Genomic DNA, 22,862 nt, shown 5'->3' with positions numbered 1-22,862 from the left:
CACTCGGGAAGCTAAGGCAGGAGGATTGGAACTCTGAGGCCAACTTGGACTCTACGGAGACCGTGTCTGAAAAAGAAGGTATGGAAGCCAGGGCGTGGTGCCGCATGGTGGCACATGCCTTTAATCCCAGCACAGGGTAGGTATAGGCAGGTGGATCTCTGAGTTTGAGGCCAGCCAAGGCTACATAGAGAAACGTTGTCCCCCAGAACCAAAAACCAAACCAAACAAACAGAAGGTGGGGAAGGAATTGCTGAGGAGATGGCTCAGAGGTTAAGAGCACTGGCTGCTCTTCCAGAGGACCTGGGTTCAGTCCCCAGAACCCTCATAGGAACTCACAACTGTCTGTAACTCCGGTTCCAGGGAATCAGCTACACTTTTTCTGATCTCCACAGGCACTGGGCATGCAGATGGTACACACACATACATATATACATGTAAAGAGACACTCATACGAATATGATAAAAGTAAATGAAATCGTTTTTTTAATATGTCTTGTCTCTGCACAGGCCTAATTTGGAAGTGCTAAACACTCTGTCCTCTTATGAATGGTTGCATCCAAACCTCTTCCTAGTCGATATCTGTTTATTCAACAAACACAGGGAGTCGCTGGGTTCCAGAGACTGTGCTTGGTGTTGGGAATTTGGACGGGTGTGGTCCTTGGGGACATTCTAGACCTGGGTGGTGATTTGAAACTTCGGAAGAAGCCGGGGCAGCGGCAGCAGTGGCCCATCAGAAGGCATCCTTCTAGCAGGGCATGGCTGCAGTGGTGCTGATTATAGCACTTGGAAGCCCAGAGGCAGGAATGAGGACTGTGAGTCGCAGGCTAGCCTGGGCTACCTAGCAAGGTCCTGTCAGAAGCAAGCAAATGGCATTTACCAGCTCTGTGTTAATTTCCTTACCTTCCAAGAAAAATCCTTTTTTAACACACGACACCTTTAATCTCAGCACGCTGGGAGCAGAGACAGGTGAATCTCTGTGAATTCCAGGCCAGTCAGGACTACACAGTGAAGTCCTGCTCCCAAACAAAAGACAAAACCAAAACCTCACAACATACCAACAAAACAAAAATGATATGTAGCTCAGACTGACCCCAAGCTCTTGGGGATCCCCCTGCCTCAGCTGCCCAGTGCTGAGCATACAGGCATGTACCACCATGGTTAGCAGATGAAAAATCTTAGGTTACATCACTTAAGGTGGAGGCAGGAAGACCATGTTTGAGGCCATGGGGCTGCTGGGCTCCATACAAAACAAGTGAAAAAAAAAACCCCAAAACAATAAAAAAGAGCTAGAAATTGGGGTTGAGGGGCCAGACAAGAAATATGAAGCAATGAAGTCATAACATTTGTCATGGTTGATCACAAGAATGGTAAATGCACCCATTCCTTAGGTCTTAAGTGTCTTTTATCCTCCTCACGGGCCTGAGAGCCCCGCCCATCTTCTCTCTGCACTCCTTTCCAGCCAGGCAAGCCTCAGCTTCAGCATTTGGAGAGCGCCCGCCATCTTATTCATCCAGCGCTTACTGGAATTCTACCATTGGGAATGTTTTGAAAGTGTGTAGATTTGCGTGTGTTGGTTCCCGTGTTCCCGGGGGGCGGGGGGAGGCAGGAGGGACCAGCCTGAGTGGAAAGTTATATTTAGCCCCCTTTGGCTGGATGCCTGGCTCCAGGCAGCATGGTGGAGAATCATTGGAGGAGAAGAGAGGCACGTCATTGGTCTGAGATAGACGTGCTGTGTTTCTGTTTCTGACCACTGGGTGGAAGAAACATGGATGTGGATCAAAGTTAGAGAATTAAGGTAGACTTTTTTTTTTTTTTTTAAATAGCATTGGGTCGGGCAGTGGTGGTGCACACCTTTAGTCCCAGCACTTGGAAGGCAGAGACAGGCGGATTTCTGAGTTCAAGGCCAGCCTGGTCTACAGGACAGCCAGGACTACACAGAGAAACCCTGTCTTGAAACACCAAAAAAAAAAAAAAAAAAAAAGTTAAAGACAAAAAGCAGATAGAAAATACAAAAAAAAAAAAAATCATTCTTACTTCACCATTCTAAGAAAATAATTTTTATTTCCTGTTTGGTTTCTGTTGTTCTTTGGTTGGTTGTGTGTGTTGGGGGGTTGTTGTTCTTGATATTTTTGAACTCTTTAAAAATGTTTAAATTAGCCGGGCGTGGTGGCGCACGCCTTTAATCCCAGCACTCGGGAGGCAGAGGCAGGCGGATTTCTGAGTTCGAGGCCAGCCTGGTCTACAAAGTGAGTTCCAGGACAGCCAGAGCTACACAGAGAAACCCTGTCTCGAAAAACCGCAAAAAAAAAAAAAAAAAAAAAAAAAAGTGTAAATTACATTTGATTTATTTATTCTGTGGGTGTATGTGTGTGAAGGCATGTCTGTGCACCATGGCACCCAGGATATCCAAGAACCACTTGCAGGAAGCAGTCTCATCTAGTGTGTGGGTTTCGGGGATCAAACTCAGGTGTTCAAGTCTGGCAGTGTGTGTGCCCATGAGCCACCTGCTGCCTCCCCAAACCCTTCTTCAGGACAGAGTCTCCCTCAGTAGCCCAGGCTGGCTTCCCAACACCACCTTTGAGATAAGGTCTCCCTCAGTAGCCCAGGCTGGCTTCCCAACACCACCTTTGAGATAGGGTCTCCCTCAGTAGCCCAGGCTGACTTCAGACTCAGCAGTTCTTCTGCTGCAGCCCCTGAAGTGCTAGGATTAAAGATGTGGGCTCCTACACACAGAATTCCATGTATTCTTAGCATATGTATAGGTAATTTATAAAGTTGTATCATAAATGATATGTGTTCATATACTTCTGGAAGATTCTAGATTGAGTCCAGTGCTTGCTAAGATCTTTCTACCGCTGAGCTATAGTCACAGCCCCATTAAATATTTTACATAACTTTTATCTTTTTACAATGGTTTTAGTATTTATTTTTCAAACAACCTTGATATGTAGCTTACGCTGGCCTAGAATTTATGGCAATCCTCCTGCCTCAGCCTCCTGAGTACTGGGGTTATAGGCATGTACCAGCATGCCTTGCTCATCTAGTAATTTGGGTGTTTGTTTGTTTTTCCAAGATAGGTTTCTCTGTGTAACCCTGACTATGACTCTGTAGACTGCGGCATGGAACTCACTTGTTTCTGCTTCCTGAGTGCTGGGGTTAAAGGCATGTGCCACCCCTGCACAGCTCATTTTACAGTTGTTACTCTTATCTTTCAGTAAGTCTAATAGGAAGATGTAACAAAATCTAAATAATAGAAATTTTATAATGAAAAGTAACCTTCTTTTGTACTTTTCTTCCTTAGCCTCTTTCTTTCAGAAAAAAACAAAACAAAACAAAACAAAACAAAACACTGCTATCAGTTTCTTTGGACACTTCCAAAAACATATACACTTACAATCAAGTACCTGCACACATGTATACATTGTATACACTTACAATCAAGTACCTGCACACATGTATACATTGTATACACTTACAGTCAAGCACCTGCACACATGTATACATTGTATACACTTACAGTCAAGCACATATGTACATGCAGATGTCTTGGTTAGGGTTACTATTGCTGTGATAAAACACAATGGCCAAAAGCAAGATAAGGAGGAGTTTGTTTGGTCCATGCTTCCTCGGCTGTTCATCACTGGAGGAAGTCAGGACAGGAACTCACACAGGGCAGGAACCTGGAAGCAGGAGCTGATGCAGAGGACATGGAGGATGCTGCCTACTGGCTTGCTTCTCAAGGCTCGCTCAGCCTGCTTCCTTATAAAGTGCAGGACCACCAGCCCAAGGCTGATGTTACCAACCATGAGCTGCACCACCCCCCATCACTAATTAAGAAAATACTCTTCAGGCTTGCCTACAGTTTGATATTATGAAGGCATTTTCTCAAGTGAGGTTCCCACCTCTAAGATGACACAGTAAACTAGCCAGCACACATACATCTCTTGTATATGTGCTAGCATAAGATATATGCTCTTTTGTGCTTTAAAAAAAATTCCCTTTGAGCCTTGGAGATCTTTCCATATGAGCACATAAAATCCATCTCATCCAACATGTGAGCAGCTGAGTGATTGCTGTCTGGGGTGGTCTGGGAGGCTTGTCTCCAGAGCACTGACATCACCCCACGCATGTTGCAGGACAATCTCTTTGTTTAAAACCTTCAGACTTGGTGTTGGAGAGATGGCTTAGGGCTTAAGAGCACTGGCTGTTCTTCCAGAGGTCCTGAGTTCCAGCACCCACATGGTAGCTCACATCCGATGCCCCCTTCTGGTGTGTCTGAGGACAGCTAAGGTGTGTTCATATAAATAAATAAATAAATAAATAAATAAATCTTCTAAAAGAAATCAACTTCAGCCAGGCGGTGGTGGCGCACACAGCATTTGGGAGGCAGAGGCAGGTGGATTTCTGAGTTCAAGGCCAGCCTAGTCTACAAAGTGAGTTCCAGGACAGCCAGAGCTATGCAGAGAAACCCTGTCTCAAAAAAAAAAAAAAAAAAAAAGAAATCAACTTCAGACTTTCTGGGCAGGGTGTGGTATCTCACACCTTTAACCTTAGCATTTGGGATGCAGAGACAGGAGGATCTCTGAGTTCAGGGCCAGCCTGGTCCACAGTGAATTCCAAGCCAGAATTCACTTACTGAATGTCCCCCAAAACAAAAATAGTAGATTTTCAGATTTAAAAAAAGAAGTTTTCTTATTTTTGGGAAAAAATTTTTGTTGTTGTTGCTGCTGCTGCTCTTTGTTGTTGTTTAGACAGGGTCTCACTCTGTAGACCAGGCTAGCCCTCAAACTCACTGAAATATGCCTGTCTCTGCTGCCACCCTGAGTGCTAGGAGTGGACTTGAGAGAGAGCTTAGACTTAAAGACTAGGCTCACAAAGTGAAGGGACTTGGGTCACCAAGACTGCAGAAAAGTTTTAAGTAAAAGGCAAAATAAAACAACCACAACTATAAGCCTCAAACTGAAGCAGCACGGTGGCTCCCTCCACAGTTGCAGCCTTCTGGAGACTAAGCTGGGAGGCTTTGCCATGAATTGATGGTTAGCCGGGACTACGGCGTGAGGGCCTGTCCTCCAAAAACAATCAAATGAAATAAAAACGGAGGCTATCTGACAGAGAATAGCTGCTATTAGCATGTCTTCCTATGTATGTATGTATATGTGTATATATACATATATACACACACATATATATACACACATATACATACATATACACATACACACACATATATATGTATGTATAATACACACATATATAAATACACACATATATTTATATGTATGTATAAATATGTATTTGTATATACACACATGTATATAAATACATGTATAGATACAGTTATGTATAATATACATATATGTATATATAATCTTTTAAAAAATTCTTCCTTTTTCCTCTTCCATCCCATCTTCTTTCCTTCTGTGCTGCAGCTGATGAGGGCTCAGGGTCCCATGTATGCTGCACACTCACTGGACCACACTCCAATTTATCACTGCCGGTGTTCGGCTTTCTTCTGGTTTTCTTTTTTTGTTGTTGTTGTTTTTAATTTTTAATATTTTTTATTACGTATTTTCCTCAATTACATTTCCAATGCTATCCCAAAAGTCCCCCATACCCCCCCACTTCCCTACCCACCCATTCCCATTCTTTTGGCCCTGGCATTCCCCTGTATTGGGACATATAAAGTTTGCAAGTCCGATGGGCCTCTCTTTCCAGTGATGGCCGACTAGGCCATCTTATGATACATATGCAGCTAGAGACAAGAGCTCCGGGGTACTGGTTAGTACATCATGTTGTTCCAACAATAGGGTTGCAGATCCCTTTAGCTCCTTGGGTACTTTCTCTAGCTTCTCCATTGGGAGCCCTGTGATACATCCAATAGCTGACTGTGAGCATCCACTCCTGTGTTTGCTAGGCCCCGGCATCGTCTCACAAGAGACAGCTATATTTGGGTCCTTTCAGCAAAATCTTGCTAGTGTATGCAATGGTGTCAGCGTTTGGAAGCTGATTATGGGATGGATCCCTGGATATGGCAGTCTCTAGATGGTCCATCCTTTCATCACAGCTCCAAACTTTGTCTCTGTAACTCCTTCCATGGGTGCTGGTTTTCTTTAATACAGACCTCTGGAGTGAACATTTTCTTTCTGTCCATCTCTTATCACTTCAGTAAGTGATCTTGCAGACCGCATCCCTAGCACCGGAATCCTGGTGTAGAGTATTAATATTTAAGCACTTAATGGAGCAGGATGACTTGCTAGAACCGGTCTGCCACGCCCCATTAAGGAGCTGCTTCCCCACCTCCTCTCCTTTGTGAACTCCATCTCCTGGCATCATCCTTTTTAAGTGTAACTTGATATTTTGGTGACAGGATCAAGCCCAGGGTCCTGCCCTTGCTATAGCAGGTGTTCTCAAAGCCTCTCATCCCCGCTGCCCCCTGGATGCATTGATCATGGAGCAGCCAGATAAGTGCTTCCGGCTGGTTTTAACCAAAAGCCAGATTTAATTAAAAAAAAAAATTTTTTTTTTTTGTTCAGTCTTTTGCTTTGTGAAGTCCTTGGCTAGCTGAGGAGGGCTTGAGGTCATCCTCTAGCGTCTGCCTCCACAGTGCTAGGCTTACAGACATGAGCTACCACACCTCCTTTATTCAGTGCTGGGGATCAAATCCAGGAACACGGTAGGCAAGCATTCTACCAATGGTGCATTTCCAGCCCCAGTTTAAAAATTAATTTTGCTATTTTTTTTGACATGTATGGGTATTTTGCATGTGTGTATCTCTGTACCACGTGCATGCCTGGTGCACATGGAAGCCAGAAGAGGCCATCAGGCCATCAGATCCTCTGGATCCCACGTGACAGAGAGTTGTGAGCCACCAGAGGGGTGCTGGGAAATGAACCAGGTCCGGTGGAAGAGCAGCTGATGCTACCACTGAACCATCTCTCCGCCCAAAGTTTGTTTGTTTGTTTGTTTTTCTTTTTTGAGACAGGATCTTACTATGTAGCACTGACTGGCCAGGAACTCACTATGTAGACCAGGCTAGCCTCAAACAACCAGAGATCCTGTTGCCTTTACTGGGCTGATAGGAGCTGCTGTGAGCTCTGAGTGAGACAGGCAAGTCACAGCCAGAAGACAGCAAGCATTTCACAGTTCTCCCCGTCCTCCAGCTCGGACATCTTCTGCTCCTCTTCCTCAAGGTTCCCTGAGTCTGGAGTAAGATGTGGGGGGTTTGATGCAAATATCCCATTTAGGGATGAGCATACAGTACCTTTTCCTAGTACTTTCACTAATTAGCAAATCTCTGCACTTAACTGATAACCCACTTAAAAAGAAGATCCTCTGGCCAAGGTTGGGAGAAGCTCAGGCCAATAAATATAAATATTTAGAATGCTGTGGAAGACAAGTCCATTGAGCAGGTTTCACCCTAGGGTCTCATGTGGCCCTGACTTTCCTGTTTTGTAGGAACTTATTATGAAGGCCAGGCTGGCCTCGAATTGACAGAAACCTATCAGCCTCTGCCTGTAGAGCGCTGGATTTAGCAATGGGCTTTTGAGCTGGATTACAGTTTCAGGTGTGAATTCCCCTCCCCTCCGGTGGGGATCCCGACACCAACTGTCCTCTTATCGCACCACTGTGCACATGTTGCCTGGCACATCAGAACTGTAGCATAAATGTTCAAGTACTGGGTGAGACCACTGTTGTTTTCTCCTCCCCCCAGAAGCACGAATAGAACCCTCTTGCACTGTGAAAGCTCGCTAGCAGGGAGAAAGTTTCGTGGTCGGTTTGAGGTTGATTTCTTTATGTCCTGCAATCAATGTGAGTGCTGTCTTCAGTAATGGAATATTAGTGTGTAGTTATGAGATACTAAAACATTTTAAATAAGCAGGGAAGTGTTGGCATATGCTTTTAACCCCTGTCAGGCAGAGGCAGGTGGATCTCTGAGTTCAAAGCCAGCCTGATCAACAAAGTGAGTTCCAGGACAGCCAGGGCTACACAGAGAAACCCTGTCTCAAAAAAGTGTGTGTGTGTGTATGAATAAATATAGAGCCAGAGAGATGGCTCAATGGTTAAGAATGTATACTGCTCTATCAGACGATCAGATTTCTGTTCATAGCACCCAAATCTGACAGCTCAGAAGCACCTTAACTCGTGCGCCAAGGGACCCGATGCCCTTCTGGACTCTCTGGGCACTTGTACTCACATACACATACATAAACACATAATTAAAAAAATAAAAATAATTCATTTTAATTGTGTATTTTGTTTTATTTTTATTTTGTTTTTGTTTGTTTGAGACAAGGTTTCTCTGTATAGCCCAGCTGACCTGGAATTTACTCTGTAGACCTCAGTCTGCTTCTGCCTCCTGAGTGCAGATGGCAAAGGCATGAGCCACCACAGCCAGCCAAAATACATCTTTAAATTTTTTAAACATTTACTTATTGGGCTGGAGAGGTGGCTCAATGGCTAAGAGCATTGACTGTTCTTCCAGAGGTCCTGAGTTCAATTCCCAGCAACCACATGGTGGCTCACAACCATCTGTAATGGGATCTGATACTGTCTTCTGGTGAGTCTGAAGACAACGACCGTGTACTCACTTACATAAAAATTAATTAATTAATTTGAAAAAGAATAAGATTCCTAAGTGGCTCCTATTTAATTTTAAAAACCATGTATTTATTTGTATATATGAGTGATCTATTTGCATGTATGCTACATGCCAGAAGAGGGCATCAGATCCCATTATAGATGGCTGTGAGCCACTGTGGGGTTGTTGGGAATTGAATTCACTACCTATGGAAGAGCAGTCAGTGCTCTTAACCACTGAGCCATCTCTCCAGGCCCTTAAATAATTTAATCAAGGCCTTGTAATCTCAACACTTGAAAGTCAGAAGGAAGACTGCTGAAAGTTCAAAGGCAACCATGAGTTACTTAGGCTAGCCAGGGCTTCATAGTGAGACCATCTGAAAAATATACACAAAGAGCCAAAACAATAAACAAATGCTACCACCGATTATATAACATAAGCAACGCAGGTCACAAAGTATCATCTCTCATGGTCACAAAGTATCATCTCTCATGGTCACAAAGTATCATCTCTCATGGTCTCCCTTTCCAAAATAAGCAAATCTACCTTGGGCTTGTAGGAGGGCGCTTGCAGCTGTAGGTCTGACTCCAGCCAAGTCGCCTTTAGTTTGGCAGAGGTTGTGGCACTTTCTCTAATTTTTTTTTATTTTAAAGTTCATCTCCCAAGCTCTGCCATGGGCTGATCTAGAGGCTCACATTTCAGTTGGACAGGTTGACTCTAGAGCAATAATTCAACAGGTCTGATTGGCAGGGAGACGCAGCCGAGGTATCTGTCACTTAGGACGGCAGAGAGCCGACCTTGCGTTTGAGTAGAAGGTCTTTGCTTAGTTCCCCGAATCGTAGAGGTTCTCAGCATATTGCCTGGCTCTGATGATCTGTTTTGTCCGTTCTACTGCTGTTCCTGTGCTTGCCTTTGTGCATGGTAGACAAGCGCTCTCCCCCTGAGTCACAGGTCCTTAAAGGGGCACCCCCATTTCTGATTTCATATTTTTCTTTCAGAACGATGGCACTGCGCCATTGTCTGCACAGTGGCCCTCCATGCATGTTTCCTGCACACCAGGGAACATTCGACACCTGTGTCACCCATCCAATTTTGCATCTTTTACTTAATACATGTTTTTAAACATTTTTATATGATGAGTGTTTTATTTTTCCTGTGTGTATGTGGTGTATGAATGCGTGCCCAGTGCTGGGAGACCGCAAGAGAGCACTGAATCCCCGGCACTTGAGTTAAGGACTCTTGGTGGTGGTGGTGATGTTTCAAGACAGGATTTCTCTGTGTAGCCTTGGCTGTCCTGAAACTCACTCTGCAGATGAGGCTGAACTCACAGAATCCACCTGCCTCTGCCTCCGGAGTGCTGGGATTAAAGGAGTGTGCCACCACATCTGCCCAGCAAGTTAAGGACTTTTGTAAGCTTCCCTGGAAACAGGACTCAGGTCCTCTGCAAGAGCAGTGCATGTTCTTGGCATCTGAGCCATCTCCCCAGCCCCTGTACAGCTCAGTAGAGGAAGATATCTGTAAATGTTGAGGTTTTTTTTCACCGTCAATGAATCCTTCCCTGCTTTCCAGTTTTCTTTCGTCTTTTTCTGTCTGATTTCCCAGGAAGCCGTTTGGGCTTAGTGGGAAGCTAGAACATCGCATCCAGACAAGGATCCCCTTACCCAGCCTAAGTATGTGACACTCCTTTGGTGACCCTACCACGCAGCACACTCCCCCTGTCAGCGGTAAACTCGGCCTCTCTCCACAGGTTCTCTTATCTGCCACCATCCCGTGTGTTTGTGTTTTCCGGGCTAGAGAGAGAGATGCCTTGCGCGGGCTGATGGAAAGGTCTGAGGTATCCCTCTTCCACGTCACTCTCCTGCTCATGCCTGACCTGTTTTATTTCCCCTCCAGGGAAAGCCATATGTCTTTGACCGCGTCTTCCCCCCAAACACCACTCAGGAGCAGGTTTACCACGCCTGTGCCATGCAGATCGTCAAAGGTAAGGGAGTTGTCTTCAGGATGTATGTCCCGTGTCCACCGTTACCACTGCCACCACCAGGTAGCCTTCTCTGCCTTCTCTTTCAGACGTCCTTGCTGGTTACAATGGCACAATCTTCGCTTATGGACAGACATCCTCAGGGAAAACGCATACCATGGAGGTGAGGGTTCTGACTCAGGGCTTGAGGGATTCCAGGAAGGGTCAAGAAGATCAAGAAATAATTCTATTGGGGGAAATCCAGGAGTCGGGGGTGAGCTGAGTCAGAGGCAGATGGGTCTGGAGGATGAAATGAGGTACAATGTGGTAGGGAGGTTTAGAGGCGTCTCTCAGCCCCAACACTTCCACTGCCTTTCGTGACTCCAGTTGTCCTCCTTGTATCTAGAAAACCAGCAGCACTGATAGTCCAGACGCTGCTCAGCTGTCAGCTTCCATTCACAGGCAGCCACGGTGGTGACCTTCTCCCAACTGAGGATTCCCCTCACGTCACTGCTCACCCCCGTGTCCCCAGGGCCCTCTGCGTTGTCTCCCTGTGCACCTCAGCCTTACTCTGGCATGCCTTCACTCCTCAGGGGAAGCTGCACGACCCTCAGCTGATGGGCATCATTCCCCGGATCGCTCGAGACATCTTCAACCACATCTACTCCATGGATGAGAACCTTGAATTCCACATTAAGGTGATCAGCATGTGACTTCTGGGGGCCTCCGATGATGACGGAGAAGACCCAGAATAAGCCAGCTGAATCTTTACTCTGGTTACCCCAAGTTCCCACCAAGAATGTCCCAGCCTCCACTGTCCTGGTGCCTGTCATATTGGTTTGGGATTCCTGTGTTGGAGTTAAGATCACCCTCTTGGGCTGGAGAGATGGCTCAGAGGTTAAGAACACTGATTGTTCTTCCAGGGGACCTGACTTCAGTTCTCAACACCCACATGGTGGCTCACAACCAGTGCCAGAGGATCTGATGGGCTCTTGTCACCTCTGTGGGCACCATGCATGCACATGATACACAGACATACAAACAGACAAAGCATTCATACACACAAAAAATAATAAAATTAAAACAACAACAACAGAACCCCTTCTCACGCCGCCCCCTTTCTCCCTAACAGGTATCTTACTTCGAGATTTACCTGGATAAGATCCGTGACCTTTTGGATGGTGAGTGCTTGATCCCTGTGGGTACAGGCATGTGAGGAGGTCGAGAACAGAGAGACCACCTCCATCCATAGTGTGGTTGCAGTTGAGCATCCAGGACATGCCTCTTTTTTTTTTTCAGTTTTATTTAAAAAAAAAAACAAAACAGTTTATTAAAAGGTGCAGAAGATCCTGTGGTGCAGACAGGATTACTGAATGTGCCCATCCAGAACAAAATTGGCAGACATAATATCACTTGGGATATTTGCTTTCAGGATGGTGGGAGACTCCTCTGTAGTCTTACAGTCAGTTCTCAGAACTTGAAAGGGACACCCTCCTGGAAGGCCACAACTGCTGGCCACCTTCCACTCTAAATCCCCAACCCAGGAGTACAGCAGTTGTTAAAGTCCAGACCAAGTTAAACCTAAACACCAGCCACTAGGGTGGGCTTGACTGAAGCCAAGGACGTGCCTCCTCCCCACGCCACAGTCCTGTTGCTCTGCCCCCTGCCCCCCGACATTTTTCAGTCAGGAGCCATGGTGCTTGCCTGTAAGCCTAGCTACTCAAAAAGCTGAGGCAGGAGGATTGTGATTTTTTTGAGGCCACCCTGGGCAACTTAGCAAGATTGTGTCTCAAAAGGAAAAAAATCAAAAGGGGTGGGACGGAGGTGCGTAGTGGAGCCCACCGGGCATGTGTGTGGCCTTGGGTTCAAACCCCAATTGATGTGGAAAAACAGAGAAAGAAGGAGAAAGAATCAGGGATGGGGATCTAGGCAGGAAGTCCAGCATGGGGTTCTGAGTTCAGTGTCCAGTTTCCAGCTGCAGAAACAAAAACGGGGAAAAACCCAAACCCCTCAAAGCCTGGGAGAGTCGGAGATGAGCTCAAGGCCAATAACACACAGAGCCCAATAACAGCTGCAGTCCTATGAGGAGGATGGAGGGGTAGGGCCTGCCTGTGAAGATGGTGTTCGGGTGTTCGTGGGGCATCTTCCTACCTTGAGTGTGCCTGCAGCGTTACCTAGGGGTGGGGTCGTGGTCTCTCTCACCCTGCTTTGTCTTGATTTCAGTGACCAAGACAAACCTGTCCGTGCATGAGGATAAAAACCGGGTGCCGTTTGTCAAGGTGAGAGCCGGGTGGGTTCTTGTGCATAGTGGAGCATTAAGAGTGTGTGTGGAGAGGGAGGGGTCAGTGGACCCCCCCCAAAGTCCCTTGGGTGGTATGTGGGCAGCTCGATCTGAAGATCAAAGTTTATGGCCCTCACCGTTTGCCTCCTGCAGGGTTGTACCGAACGCTTTGTGTCCAGCCCAGAGGAGATTCTGGATGTGATCGATGAGGGGAAGTCCAACCGTCACGTAGCCGTCACCAGTAAGTGGAGACATAAAGAGCTGTTGGGTCTGGGGGTCTTCTCGCCTCTCTCCTGTGCCCACTTGGGGGGAAAGCAAGCAGGGGAGGAGGGGCCTCCTGCCTGTGTAGCCCACTGCCTGGGAAATGCCACCGTGGGGACGGGCCTGGGTGCCCTTTCTCTCTCGGTGGGTGGAATGGCAGCCAGTGGCTCTGTGACCGAGGGCAGCAGCTCCCTGAGGACTCGAGTCTCGTCTCCCGCAGACATGAATGAGCACAGTTCTCGGAGCCACAGCATCTTCCTCATCAACATCAAGCAGGAGAACGTAGAGACCGAGCAGAAGCTCAGCGGGAAGCTGTACCTCGTGGATCTGGCCGGAAGCGAGAAGGTTGGGATCTCGGGAGGAAGGTGGGGGGGAATGGGGGGGTTGCAAAGGAGTCCTTGCGGGGAAAGTTTGCCTTTCTAAAAACTATATTTGAAAGAAAAATAAATTTGGCCGTGTGTGGTAGCAATACGCCGTTCACTCCAGCACTTGGGAGGAACAGACAGATAATAGCACAAGCCCTCCCCAGTAGTAAGCAAATATTTCACCATTAAAATATATCACAGGGAGATGGCTCAGTATGTGAAGCTCTTGTTATGCAAGCCCTGGGACTTGAGGCCAGGTCTCCAGAAGGCACATACATCCAGGCATGGTGATTCAGGTTTGTAATTCTAGTGTTCCTACAGTCAGAGGAGTGCTCCTACAGTCAGAGGAGTGCTCCTACAGTCAGAGGAGTGCTCCTACAGTCAGAGCGGTGCTCCTACAGTCAGAGGAGTGCTCCTACAGTCAGAGCGGTGCTCCTACAGTCAAAGGAGGGCTCCTACAGTCAGAGCGGTGCTCCTACAGAGGGATGCTCCTACAGTCAGAGGGAGGTGGTGTAATTGGCAGTGAACTGTGAAGGGACCCACCCTTAAACAAGGTAAACAAGGTAGAAATTGAGGACCTGAGGTTGTCCTCCAACCACACACATTCTGTGCATGCTCCTTGACCCAGTCTCTCTCTGTCTGTCTCTGTCTCTCTCTCTCTCATATGCACACACACACACACACACACACACACACACACACACACACACACACTGATACTCCAAGGCTGGGAACATAACTCACCTGGTAGAGTGCTTACTCAGCAAGCAGGAAGCCCTGGGTTTGCTCTCCATCCTGCATAAGCAGGACATACTGGTACACGCCTGTTATCTCCTCAGTGATGGAAGCAGGGGGGTCATCATTAGCAACGTAGGGAGTTCGAGGCCTGCCTGGACTAGTCACCTTGTCTCAAGCAAAACAAAGCACAGGGCTGGGGAAAGTGCTTGTTAACAAGTGGGAGGACCTGAGTTCAGTCTCCCCCACCCGTGTAAAAACCTGAGCGTTGTGGTGCATACCTTTAAGTCCAGCTCCAGGAGGTGGAGGCAGGCAGACCCTGGGGACTCACTGGCCAGCCAGCATGGCTTGACCGGAAAGCCCCAGGTTCCAGTGAGAGGCCCAGACTCAAAGACAGCTAAGGTGACAATTTCTGAGGAACAACCCCAAATTGACCTCTGACCTCCACACACAAGCACCCGCACATACGAGTAAACAGTCGTGAGTCAGGCATGGCGGTGTCACGTGTGATCCCTGCAGTCAGTGGGCAGGAGCAACATGAGCACGTGTGTGAAGCCAGCCTGGGCTCTGTGGTGAGACTCTTTCCACCCTCGCCCCCAAATAATCCACAAGTTAGTTTGTTCTCAATATGATACACTGCCGTTACTGCCGAATCCTAGAGTGCTTCTGTTTTCCCTACTTCCCATCCCCTGGCAGCCACCGATTCGCCCTCTGACTTTGAATTTCCCAGTCATTAATAGTTTATGGAGTTGATACAAAGGAGGGAGGAGAGCTTCGGCAAGAGGGCTCAGGTGAGCCAAGGAAAGGGCTAAGCTTCTCTCTCTCTATCCCCCCTCTCCTTTCTCTCCCTCTTTTTCTAAGTGGAGAGGAGGAAGCCAGCCTCCCCTCCCCCCCACACACACACTTGTCCTGTACTTCCTTCTCTGACAGGTCAGCAAAACAGGGGCAGAGGGAGCCGTTTTGGACGAGGCAAAGAATATCAACAAGTCACTGTCGGCCCTGGGGAACGTGATCTCTGCACTGGCGGAGGGCACCGTGAGTGTCCCCTGCCCCCATCCTCCACTTCCTCCCCTTCTCCCCGATTCTAATCATGCCCCAATCCCCAGGGAGCAGCACTGCCCTTTATTATCCAGTTGAAATCATTTTCACATTCACGGTCTGCTCCTGCTCTAGAAAAGCTACGTGCCATACCGTGACAGTAAAATGACGAGGATTCTCCAGGACTCTCTGGGAGGGAACTGCAGGACCACCATGTTCATCTGCTGCTCGCCGTCCAGCTACAATGACGCAGAGACCAAGTCCACGCTCATGTTTGGGCAGCGGTCAGTGTCAGAGTCCCCAGAGGGTCCCGGGTGCACTGCTGCTGTCCCATCCCTTCCTGTTCATACACACACACACACTCACACATACCACACACACAGACACACAAACACACAGACACATATACACAGACATACACACACACAGAAACACACACAGACACACACAGACATACACACAGACACATAGGTACACACAGACATACACATAGACACACACACACAAGCACAGAGAGACACACAGACATACACAGACATACACAGAGATACACACAGACACAGGCAGACACACACATGGGCACACATAGGCACAGATACACACACACAGGTACACATAGACACACACATAGGCACATACACACACAGGTACACATACACACATACACACATAGATACACACACAGGTACACATACACACATACACACACAGGTACAATACACACATACACACATAGACACATACACACATAGACACACACATAGGTACACATAGATACATACACACATAGACACACACACAGGTACACATACACACACACATAGACACACACACAGGTACACATATACACATACACACATAGACACACACACAGGTACACATAGACACATACACACATAGTCACACACACAGGTACACATACACACATAGACACACACACATACACACACAGACACACACACATACACACATAAACACACACACAGGTACACATACACACATAGACACACACACAGGTACACATACACACATAGACACACACACAGGTACACATACACACATAGACACACACACAGGCACACATACACACATAGACACACACAGGCACACATAAACACACACACAGGTACACATACACACATAGACACACACACAGGTACACATACACACATAGACACACACACAGGTACACATACACACATAGACACACACACAGGTACACATACACACATAGACACACACACACAGGTACACATAGACACACACACCATATCACCAAGGACTGGCTGGAGTCTCACCTTTGTTTTTCTCTCTGCTCAGGGCGAAGACCATCAAGAACACTGCCTCAGTGAATCTGGAGTTGACTGCTGAGCAATGGAAGAAGAAGTATGAGAAGGAGAAGGAGAAGACCAAGGCCCAGAAGGAGACAATTGCGAAGCTGGAGGCTGAGCTTAGCCGGTGGCGCAATGGTTAGAGCGGGATCCCATGGGAGTGAGGGACAGTGGCTTCGGGACAGCCCTGTCTAGGAGTGTTTAAGGCCAGCAACCTCTGGAAGCAAGGCTGTGGGAACGGAGCCTGAGGGCCTGGAGATCCTGGCTCTGGGGAGTCGCCAGGGTGGACTCAGGCCACTTGCCCTGCTGCCGTGACATGACACCTAGCTATAGCAATTCAGGGATGAAAGTGTCTACGCTGGCTCACAGTCTGAGAGTACAGGGAAAGGTGTGGTGGCAGGAGCAAGAGGCAGCTGCAGTCAGGAAGCTGCCCACATTTAAGGTGGATCTGCCCTGTGCTGCCCACATTTAAGGTGGATCTGCTCACTTGAACTAACTCAGTCTGGAAACTCCCTCTTAGACATCCAGAGGTTTGTCGCATAGGTGACGCTAGATACTGTTGCTAGATACTGTGGGGTTGATGATTTTAACATCCACACGGTCTTTCCTCTCCTGTCCGTCTGTCAGGAGAGAATGTGCCTGAGACTGAGCGCCTGGCTGGAGAGGACTCAGCTCTGGGAGCTGAGCTCTGCGAGGAGACCCCTGTGAATGACAACTCATCCATTGTGGTGCGCATCGCACCTGAGGAAAGGCAGAAATATGAGGAAGAGATCCGCCGTCTCTACAAGCAGCTTGATGACAAGGTGAGTCCGCATTGTGCAGGGAGCGGAAGGCTGACATGCGAGGTCACAGAGCTTGGGCCATTCTGCTGCCAGGCCTGATGACCTGAATTGCATCCAGGGCCCCACCTGGTGAAAGGAGAGAAGTGACGCCCACAAGTGCTTCTGACTTCCCTGTGCACATACCACTCAAGTCCACGCACACTGTAGCTGGTCTAAAAGTTGGTTTGTATAACCATGATGATGTGGAAAATGAGTTTTAAAAATAGAAGAACATGAATAATACTGGTCATTATCACGTAGAGACAACACTTAATGTTTAACTCCTCTTCGTGTATCGTGCAGCTGAGGTATATATACAGTTGGAGTCATTTGCACCTAATAGCTTTCTTTTAGATGGTCTCACATTTTAGGTGAGCCTCAAACTCTTGATTCTCCTGCCTCAGCCTCCTTGGTGCTGGGGTTACCAGTGCGGCCACCCTGATGGACTCCAGTCTTTTAGGTAGCATCACATTACAAGTGGTTTTCCGCCCCATTAACGATTCTTCATAAACATGTCTGTTTGGAGCTAGTTCACTTGGTGGAGTGCCTGCCTGGGATGCACAAAGCTTTGGCTCAGTCCCCAGCAGCGTGTCATGCCAGGCACATTACATGGAGGCACACGCCTGTACTCCTAGCACTGGGGGCTAGCTCAAGGCAATCCCCAGATACATAGGAAGTTTGAGGCCAGCCTGGACACCCTGTCTGGAAAAAAATTTTTTTCAAATAGATATCCAGGCCATTTTTCAAAGTGGATTTGGTTATTATGCATAAGCTTTCCGACTGGAGAGACGGCTCGGGGGTTAAGAACACTGGCTGCGGGGCTGGTGAGATGGCTCAGTGGGTAAGAGCACCTGACTGCTCTTCCAAAGGTCCAGAGTTCAAATCCCAGCAACCACATGGTGGCTCACAACCATCCTTAACGAGATTTGGCGCCCTCTTCTGGAGTGTCTGAAGACAGCTACAGTGTACTTACATATAATAAATAAATAAATCTTAAAAAAAAGAAAAAAGAAAAGAAAAACCATAAATTAAAAAAAAAAGAGTATTACTGTCTGCTCATCCAGAGACCCCAGGTGTGATTCCAAGCACCCACAAGAGGACTCACAACCATCTGTCATTCCAATGCCAGAGCACTCTCGTCTGACCCCTGAGGGCACCAGGCTCACACATGGTGTATACACATACATGCAGTGAAACCCACCTATATGTATAAAATAAAAATAAAATAAATAAATTAAAAAAAAAAAAAAAAGAACACTGGCTGCTTTCCCAGAGGACCTGGGTTGGACTCCCAGCACCTACATAGCACTAGCAACCACCTGTAATTCCAGTTTCAGGGGGTCTGATGCTCTCTTCTGGATCTGCAGGCACCAGGCACACATGTGGTACACAGACACATACGCACAAGAAATACCCATACACATAAAATAATAAAATTAAAATATTTTAAAAGATTTATACACACATCATATGATGCAGGTGTGCTGTTCCTACCTATAATCCCAGCACCTAGAAGGTTTAGGCAGGAAGATTGGGAATTTGAGGCCAACCTGGGATACATAGTTCTAGGCCAGCCTGGGCTACATGGTGAGACTGAGTCTTTTTTTTTTTTTTTTAAAGATTTATTTATTTATTTTATGTATATGAGTACACTGTAGTTGTAGTTGTGAGCCTTCATGTGGTTGTTGGGAATTGAATTCTGGACCTCTGCTTGCTCCAGTCGACCCCACTCGCTCCAGCACAAAGATTTATTTATTATAAATAAGTACACTGTAGCTGTCTTCAGACACACCAGAAGAGGGCATCAGATCTCATTACGGATGGTTGTGAGCCACCATGTGGTTGCTGGGATTTGAACTCTGGACCTTCGGAAGAGCAATCGGGTACTCTTACCCACTGAGCCATCTCACCAGCCCCGAGACTGAGTCTTAACACATATACACACCATGATCCTGGCCAAGGTTCCACTTGTCTATATTTATTTATTTGGCTGAGGCAGGGGGATCAAGAGTTTCAGGTCATTTGCAGCCACATTGTGAGACCAGCCTTAGCTACATGAGACTCTGTCTCAGAAAGTACCCACAAGCTGGGCAACACTTAATATTAAATGGTGGTGCATGCCTTTAATCCTGGCACTTGGGAGGCAGAGGCAAGTGGATTTCAGAGTTTGAGGCCAGCCTGGTCTACAGAGTGAGTTCCAGGACAGACAGGGCTACACAGAGAAACCCTGTCTCAAAAAACCAAAATAAAATAAAATACCCACAAGTTTTAAAGTTTTAATTTGTTTTTTCTTTCTTTTTTTAAATATATATATATATAATTTTTTTTTTAAGATTTATTTATGTAAGTATACCATTGCTGTCTTCAGACACACCAGAAGAGGGCATCGGATCCCATTACAGATAGTTGTGAGCCACCATGTGGTTGCTGGGAATTGAACTCAGGACCTCTGGCAGAGCAGCCAATGCTCTTAATCACAAAGCCATCTCTCCAGCCCTATTTTGATTTTTCTGCTTTTAAATGATTTGGCTATATGGGAGTGGTAATAGGAGAGATCCAGGCCAGAGGGTATGGATGTGTAGACTTTAGCTGTGTGGTGTCAAGGTTGTCCCAGATGGACTGAAAGGGTGCTGCCACCCCCTAGGGAAACAGGGCAAAGGCCACCTTTCCATGTGTGAGCTTTCCAACTCGGGATTTTAGGGGGTCTGGCTTCTCCCTCCCATCCCAGCACCCTAAACTGGGAGAAGTAGCCGCTCACATCCCCTCTCATCTCTGACAGGATGATGAGATCAACCAGCAGAGCCAGCTCATTGAGAAGCTGAAGCAACAGATGCTGGACCAGGAAGAGGTAACGGTCAGAGTGAGGGATGGTCTCCATCCCTGCCAATCAACCAACACTCCTTTAACCCAGGGCCGGAGCTGCTGACGATGCAGCTCTGTTGGTAGTGTGTGAGCATGCTATGCATGAAGCCCTGGAGTCGGTCCCTAGCAGAACATAAAACAGTGGCGGTGGCATAGACCTGGCATCTGGTGCACACTTGTGATCAGGATAGAAGTGCAGGCCATTCTTGGCTACAAACCTTGGGTACAAGAAACTTTATCTAAAACAGACGTAGTGACCAGCCGGGTTGCTCTTAAGTCCAGGTGAGGGAGCCCCGTGCTTTTCCATCCCGGTTAACGAAGCCTGGAGCTCGCTTCCCCTTGACATGTACTCCAAGCGTGTGCCCGGTTCGGGTGTTGGAACTTCACTCACACAGACAGTGTGCGGTCTCGAATACCCTGCCTCTTCCCCGAAGCTGCTCGTGTCCACTCGGGGAGACAACGAGAAGGTCCAGCGGGAGCTTAGCCACCTGCAGTCCGAGAATGATGCTGCAAAGGACGAGGTGAAGGAAGTGCTGCAGGCCCTAGAGGAGCTGGCAGTCAACTACGACCAGAAGTCCCAGGAGGTGGAGGAGAAGAGCCAGCAGAACCAGCTGCTGGTGGACGAGCTGTCCCAGAAAGTGGTGAGTGGCTGGCGAGGGGCCCGGGGGCCCTCACAGCGCCTCCCTCCACTGCTGTCTGGCGTTGCCCCCTGCGCTGATGCTGCTGCGTGTGTCGAGACACCCTCCCCCGCCTGCCCTGCCTCTGCAATCTGCCCTTCTCTCTTCCAGAGGCTTCTGCAGGGTCTGTGTTCTCCCCATAGCAGCCCTCAGAGTCTTACATGACATGCGAGGCTCTGCTCAAGCTGGGAAGGGGAGCAGGAGGCTGGTAATGGTAATGACCTTAGGGGCTGTCCCTAGGCCACCATGCTGTCCCTGGAGTCCGAGCTACAGCGGCTCCAGGAGGTCAGTGGACACCAGCGAAAGCGGATCGCTGAGGTGCTGAATGGGCTGATGAAGGACCTGAGTGAGTTCAGTGTCATCGTGGGCAACGGCGAGATTAAGCTGGTGAGTGGGACGGAGGGCAGTGCCATCCAGGTGACATTAGCAGGGTCTAGAGGTGACAGAGGGTAGAACTGACATGCAAATCTGTGTGTAAGAACGTGACCTATTGGGATTGCGGGGCAGGACCAGATTACCTGCATAAGAAAGTCCCTCGGGGTGCTGAGGTGAGCAGCTGCGGTCCCTGCCCTTGGGAGGGTGAGACAGGCTTCAAGTCAGGGGTTCGAAACTAGCAAGGATGATGTAGCAAACAAAGAAAAGACTCAGTGGTTTTCAAGGCAGACCGGAGAACTATCAACATCTGAATGTGAACAGAGGCTTTGAAGTGAGATGCTATTTAGCAGGAGCCGCGTCTCAGTCAGGGTCACCGCTGCTGTGGTGAAACCCCATAACCAAAGCAACCTCAGGGGGAAAGGGTGTGTTGGCTTACGGATCTCAGTCCACTGAGGGAACCTGGAAGCAGGACCTGAAGCAGAGGCCATGGAGGGGCGCTGCTTACTGGCTTGCTCTCCATGGCTTGCTCAGCCCGCTTTCTTATAGCGCCCAGAACCACCAACCCAAGGGTGACACCTCCCACTGTAGGCTGGACCCTCCTGCATTGATCACTATTTGAAAAAAAAAAATGTCCTGCAGGCTTGCTGACAGCCTGGTCTTATGAAGGCATTTTCTCAATTTGAGGCTCCGTCCTCTCAGATGATGCTGGCGTGTGTCAAGCTGACACAGAACTAGCCAGCACAAACTGCTCAAAGGTGTTGATGAGTTCTCAGCTTCCTTGAGTACCCGAGAAGGAGAGCGAGTCAGGGATGCAGGTAAGGGCTTCCCGCCTCAGAGAAGCAGCTCTCCTTCCTCTGCCCACCCTCAGCCTGTGGAGATCAGTGGGGCCATCGAGGAGGAGTTCACGGTGGCCCGGCTCTACATCAGCAAGATCAAGTCGGAGGTGAAGTCCGTGGTTAAGCGATGTCGGCAGCTGGAGAACCTCCAGGTGGAGTGTCATCGCAAGATGGAGGTGACCGGTAGGGAGCTGTCGTCTTGCCAACTGCTCATCTCACAGGTGAGCGTCTGAGGATGGGAGCCATAGCATGAGAACAGCTGTTCTGGGGCGATGGATAAACTCCCAACACCCACCTCTACGTCAGTGTCTTGGGTCAATGGAGATCAAGGCCTGAAGAACTAGGGGGACAGGGAAGAGGATCCAGGCATGAAATTTTGGGAGCACTGACCTTTGACCCCATTGCCTAAAGGAAGGGTCTCATAGGATCAGCCTCTGGCCTCACAGAGGCTACGAGGGAAGGCGTGGGAGGATAGCTGCAGTTTATAGTGAAAGATCCTTTGTACCTCTGTCTCCTTGATGCCATCCACCCCTCCCCTCCCCCACCAGCACGAGGCCAAGATCCGTTCACTCACGGAGTACATGCAGACTGTGGAGTTGAAGAAACGGCACCTGGAAGAGTCCTACGACTCCCTGAGCGATGAGCTTGCCAGGCTCCAGGCGCACGGTGAGGCTCCTTGGATCTGAGGTCCCAGAGGGACCCTTAGGACAGTCACACACTGGAGGGAAATGGCCGGACAGCTCCT

General features: G+C 48.1%; 1 protein-coding gene across 1 annotated transcript in view; it reads left to right on the top strand.

Annotated features, from left to right (window-relative positions):
- Nucleotides 1-22,862, top strand: part of Kif5a (kinesin family member 5A) — a 39,541-nt gene that overhangs the window by 5,577 nt on the left and 11,102 nt on the right. The window contains exons 2-17 of the mRNA XM_085843243.1: nt 10,472-10,559; nt 10,646-10,719; nt 11,129-11,233; nt 11,668-11,716; nt 12,759-12,814; nt 12,970-13,057; nt 13,298-13,422; nt 15,108-15,212; nt 15,351-15,499; nt 16,536-16,684; nt 17,174-17,349; nt 20,147-20,215; nt 20,664-20,870; nt 21,147-21,293; nt 22,150-22,338; nt 22,666-22,783. Of these exons, the coding sequence (XP_085699369.1) occupies nt 10,472-10,559; nt 10,646-10,719; nt 11,129-11,233; nt 11,668-11,716; nt 12,759-12,814; nt 12,970-13,057; nt 13,298-13,422; nt 15,108-15,212; nt 15,351-15,499; nt 16,536-16,684; nt 17,174-17,349; nt 20,147-20,215; nt 20,664-20,870; nt 21,147-21,293; nt 22,150-22,338; nt 22,666-22,783 (1,894 nt within the window). The remainder of the gene's footprint in view (nt 1-10,471; nt 10,560-10,645; nt 10,720-11,128; nt 11,234-11,667; nt 11,717-12,758; nt 12,815-12,969; nt 13,058-13,297; nt 13,423-15,107; nt 15,213-15,350; nt 15,500-16,535; nt 16,685-17,173; nt 17,350-20,146; nt 20,216-20,663; nt 20,871-21,146; nt 21,294-22,149; nt 22,339-22,665; nt 22,784-22,862) is intronic.

Source organism: Mus caroli, unplaced genomic scaffold (assembly GCF_978045245.1).
Source record: "Mus caroli unplaced genomic scaffold, Mus_caroli_1 scaffold_9, whole genome shotgun sequence".
Lineage (NCBI taxonomy): Eukaryota > Metazoa > Chordata > Mammalia > Rodentia > Muridae > Mus > Mus caroli.
The sequence above is the reverse complement of the archived record's forward strand: the minus strand, read 5'-3'. Positions and strand labels throughout refer to the sequence as shown.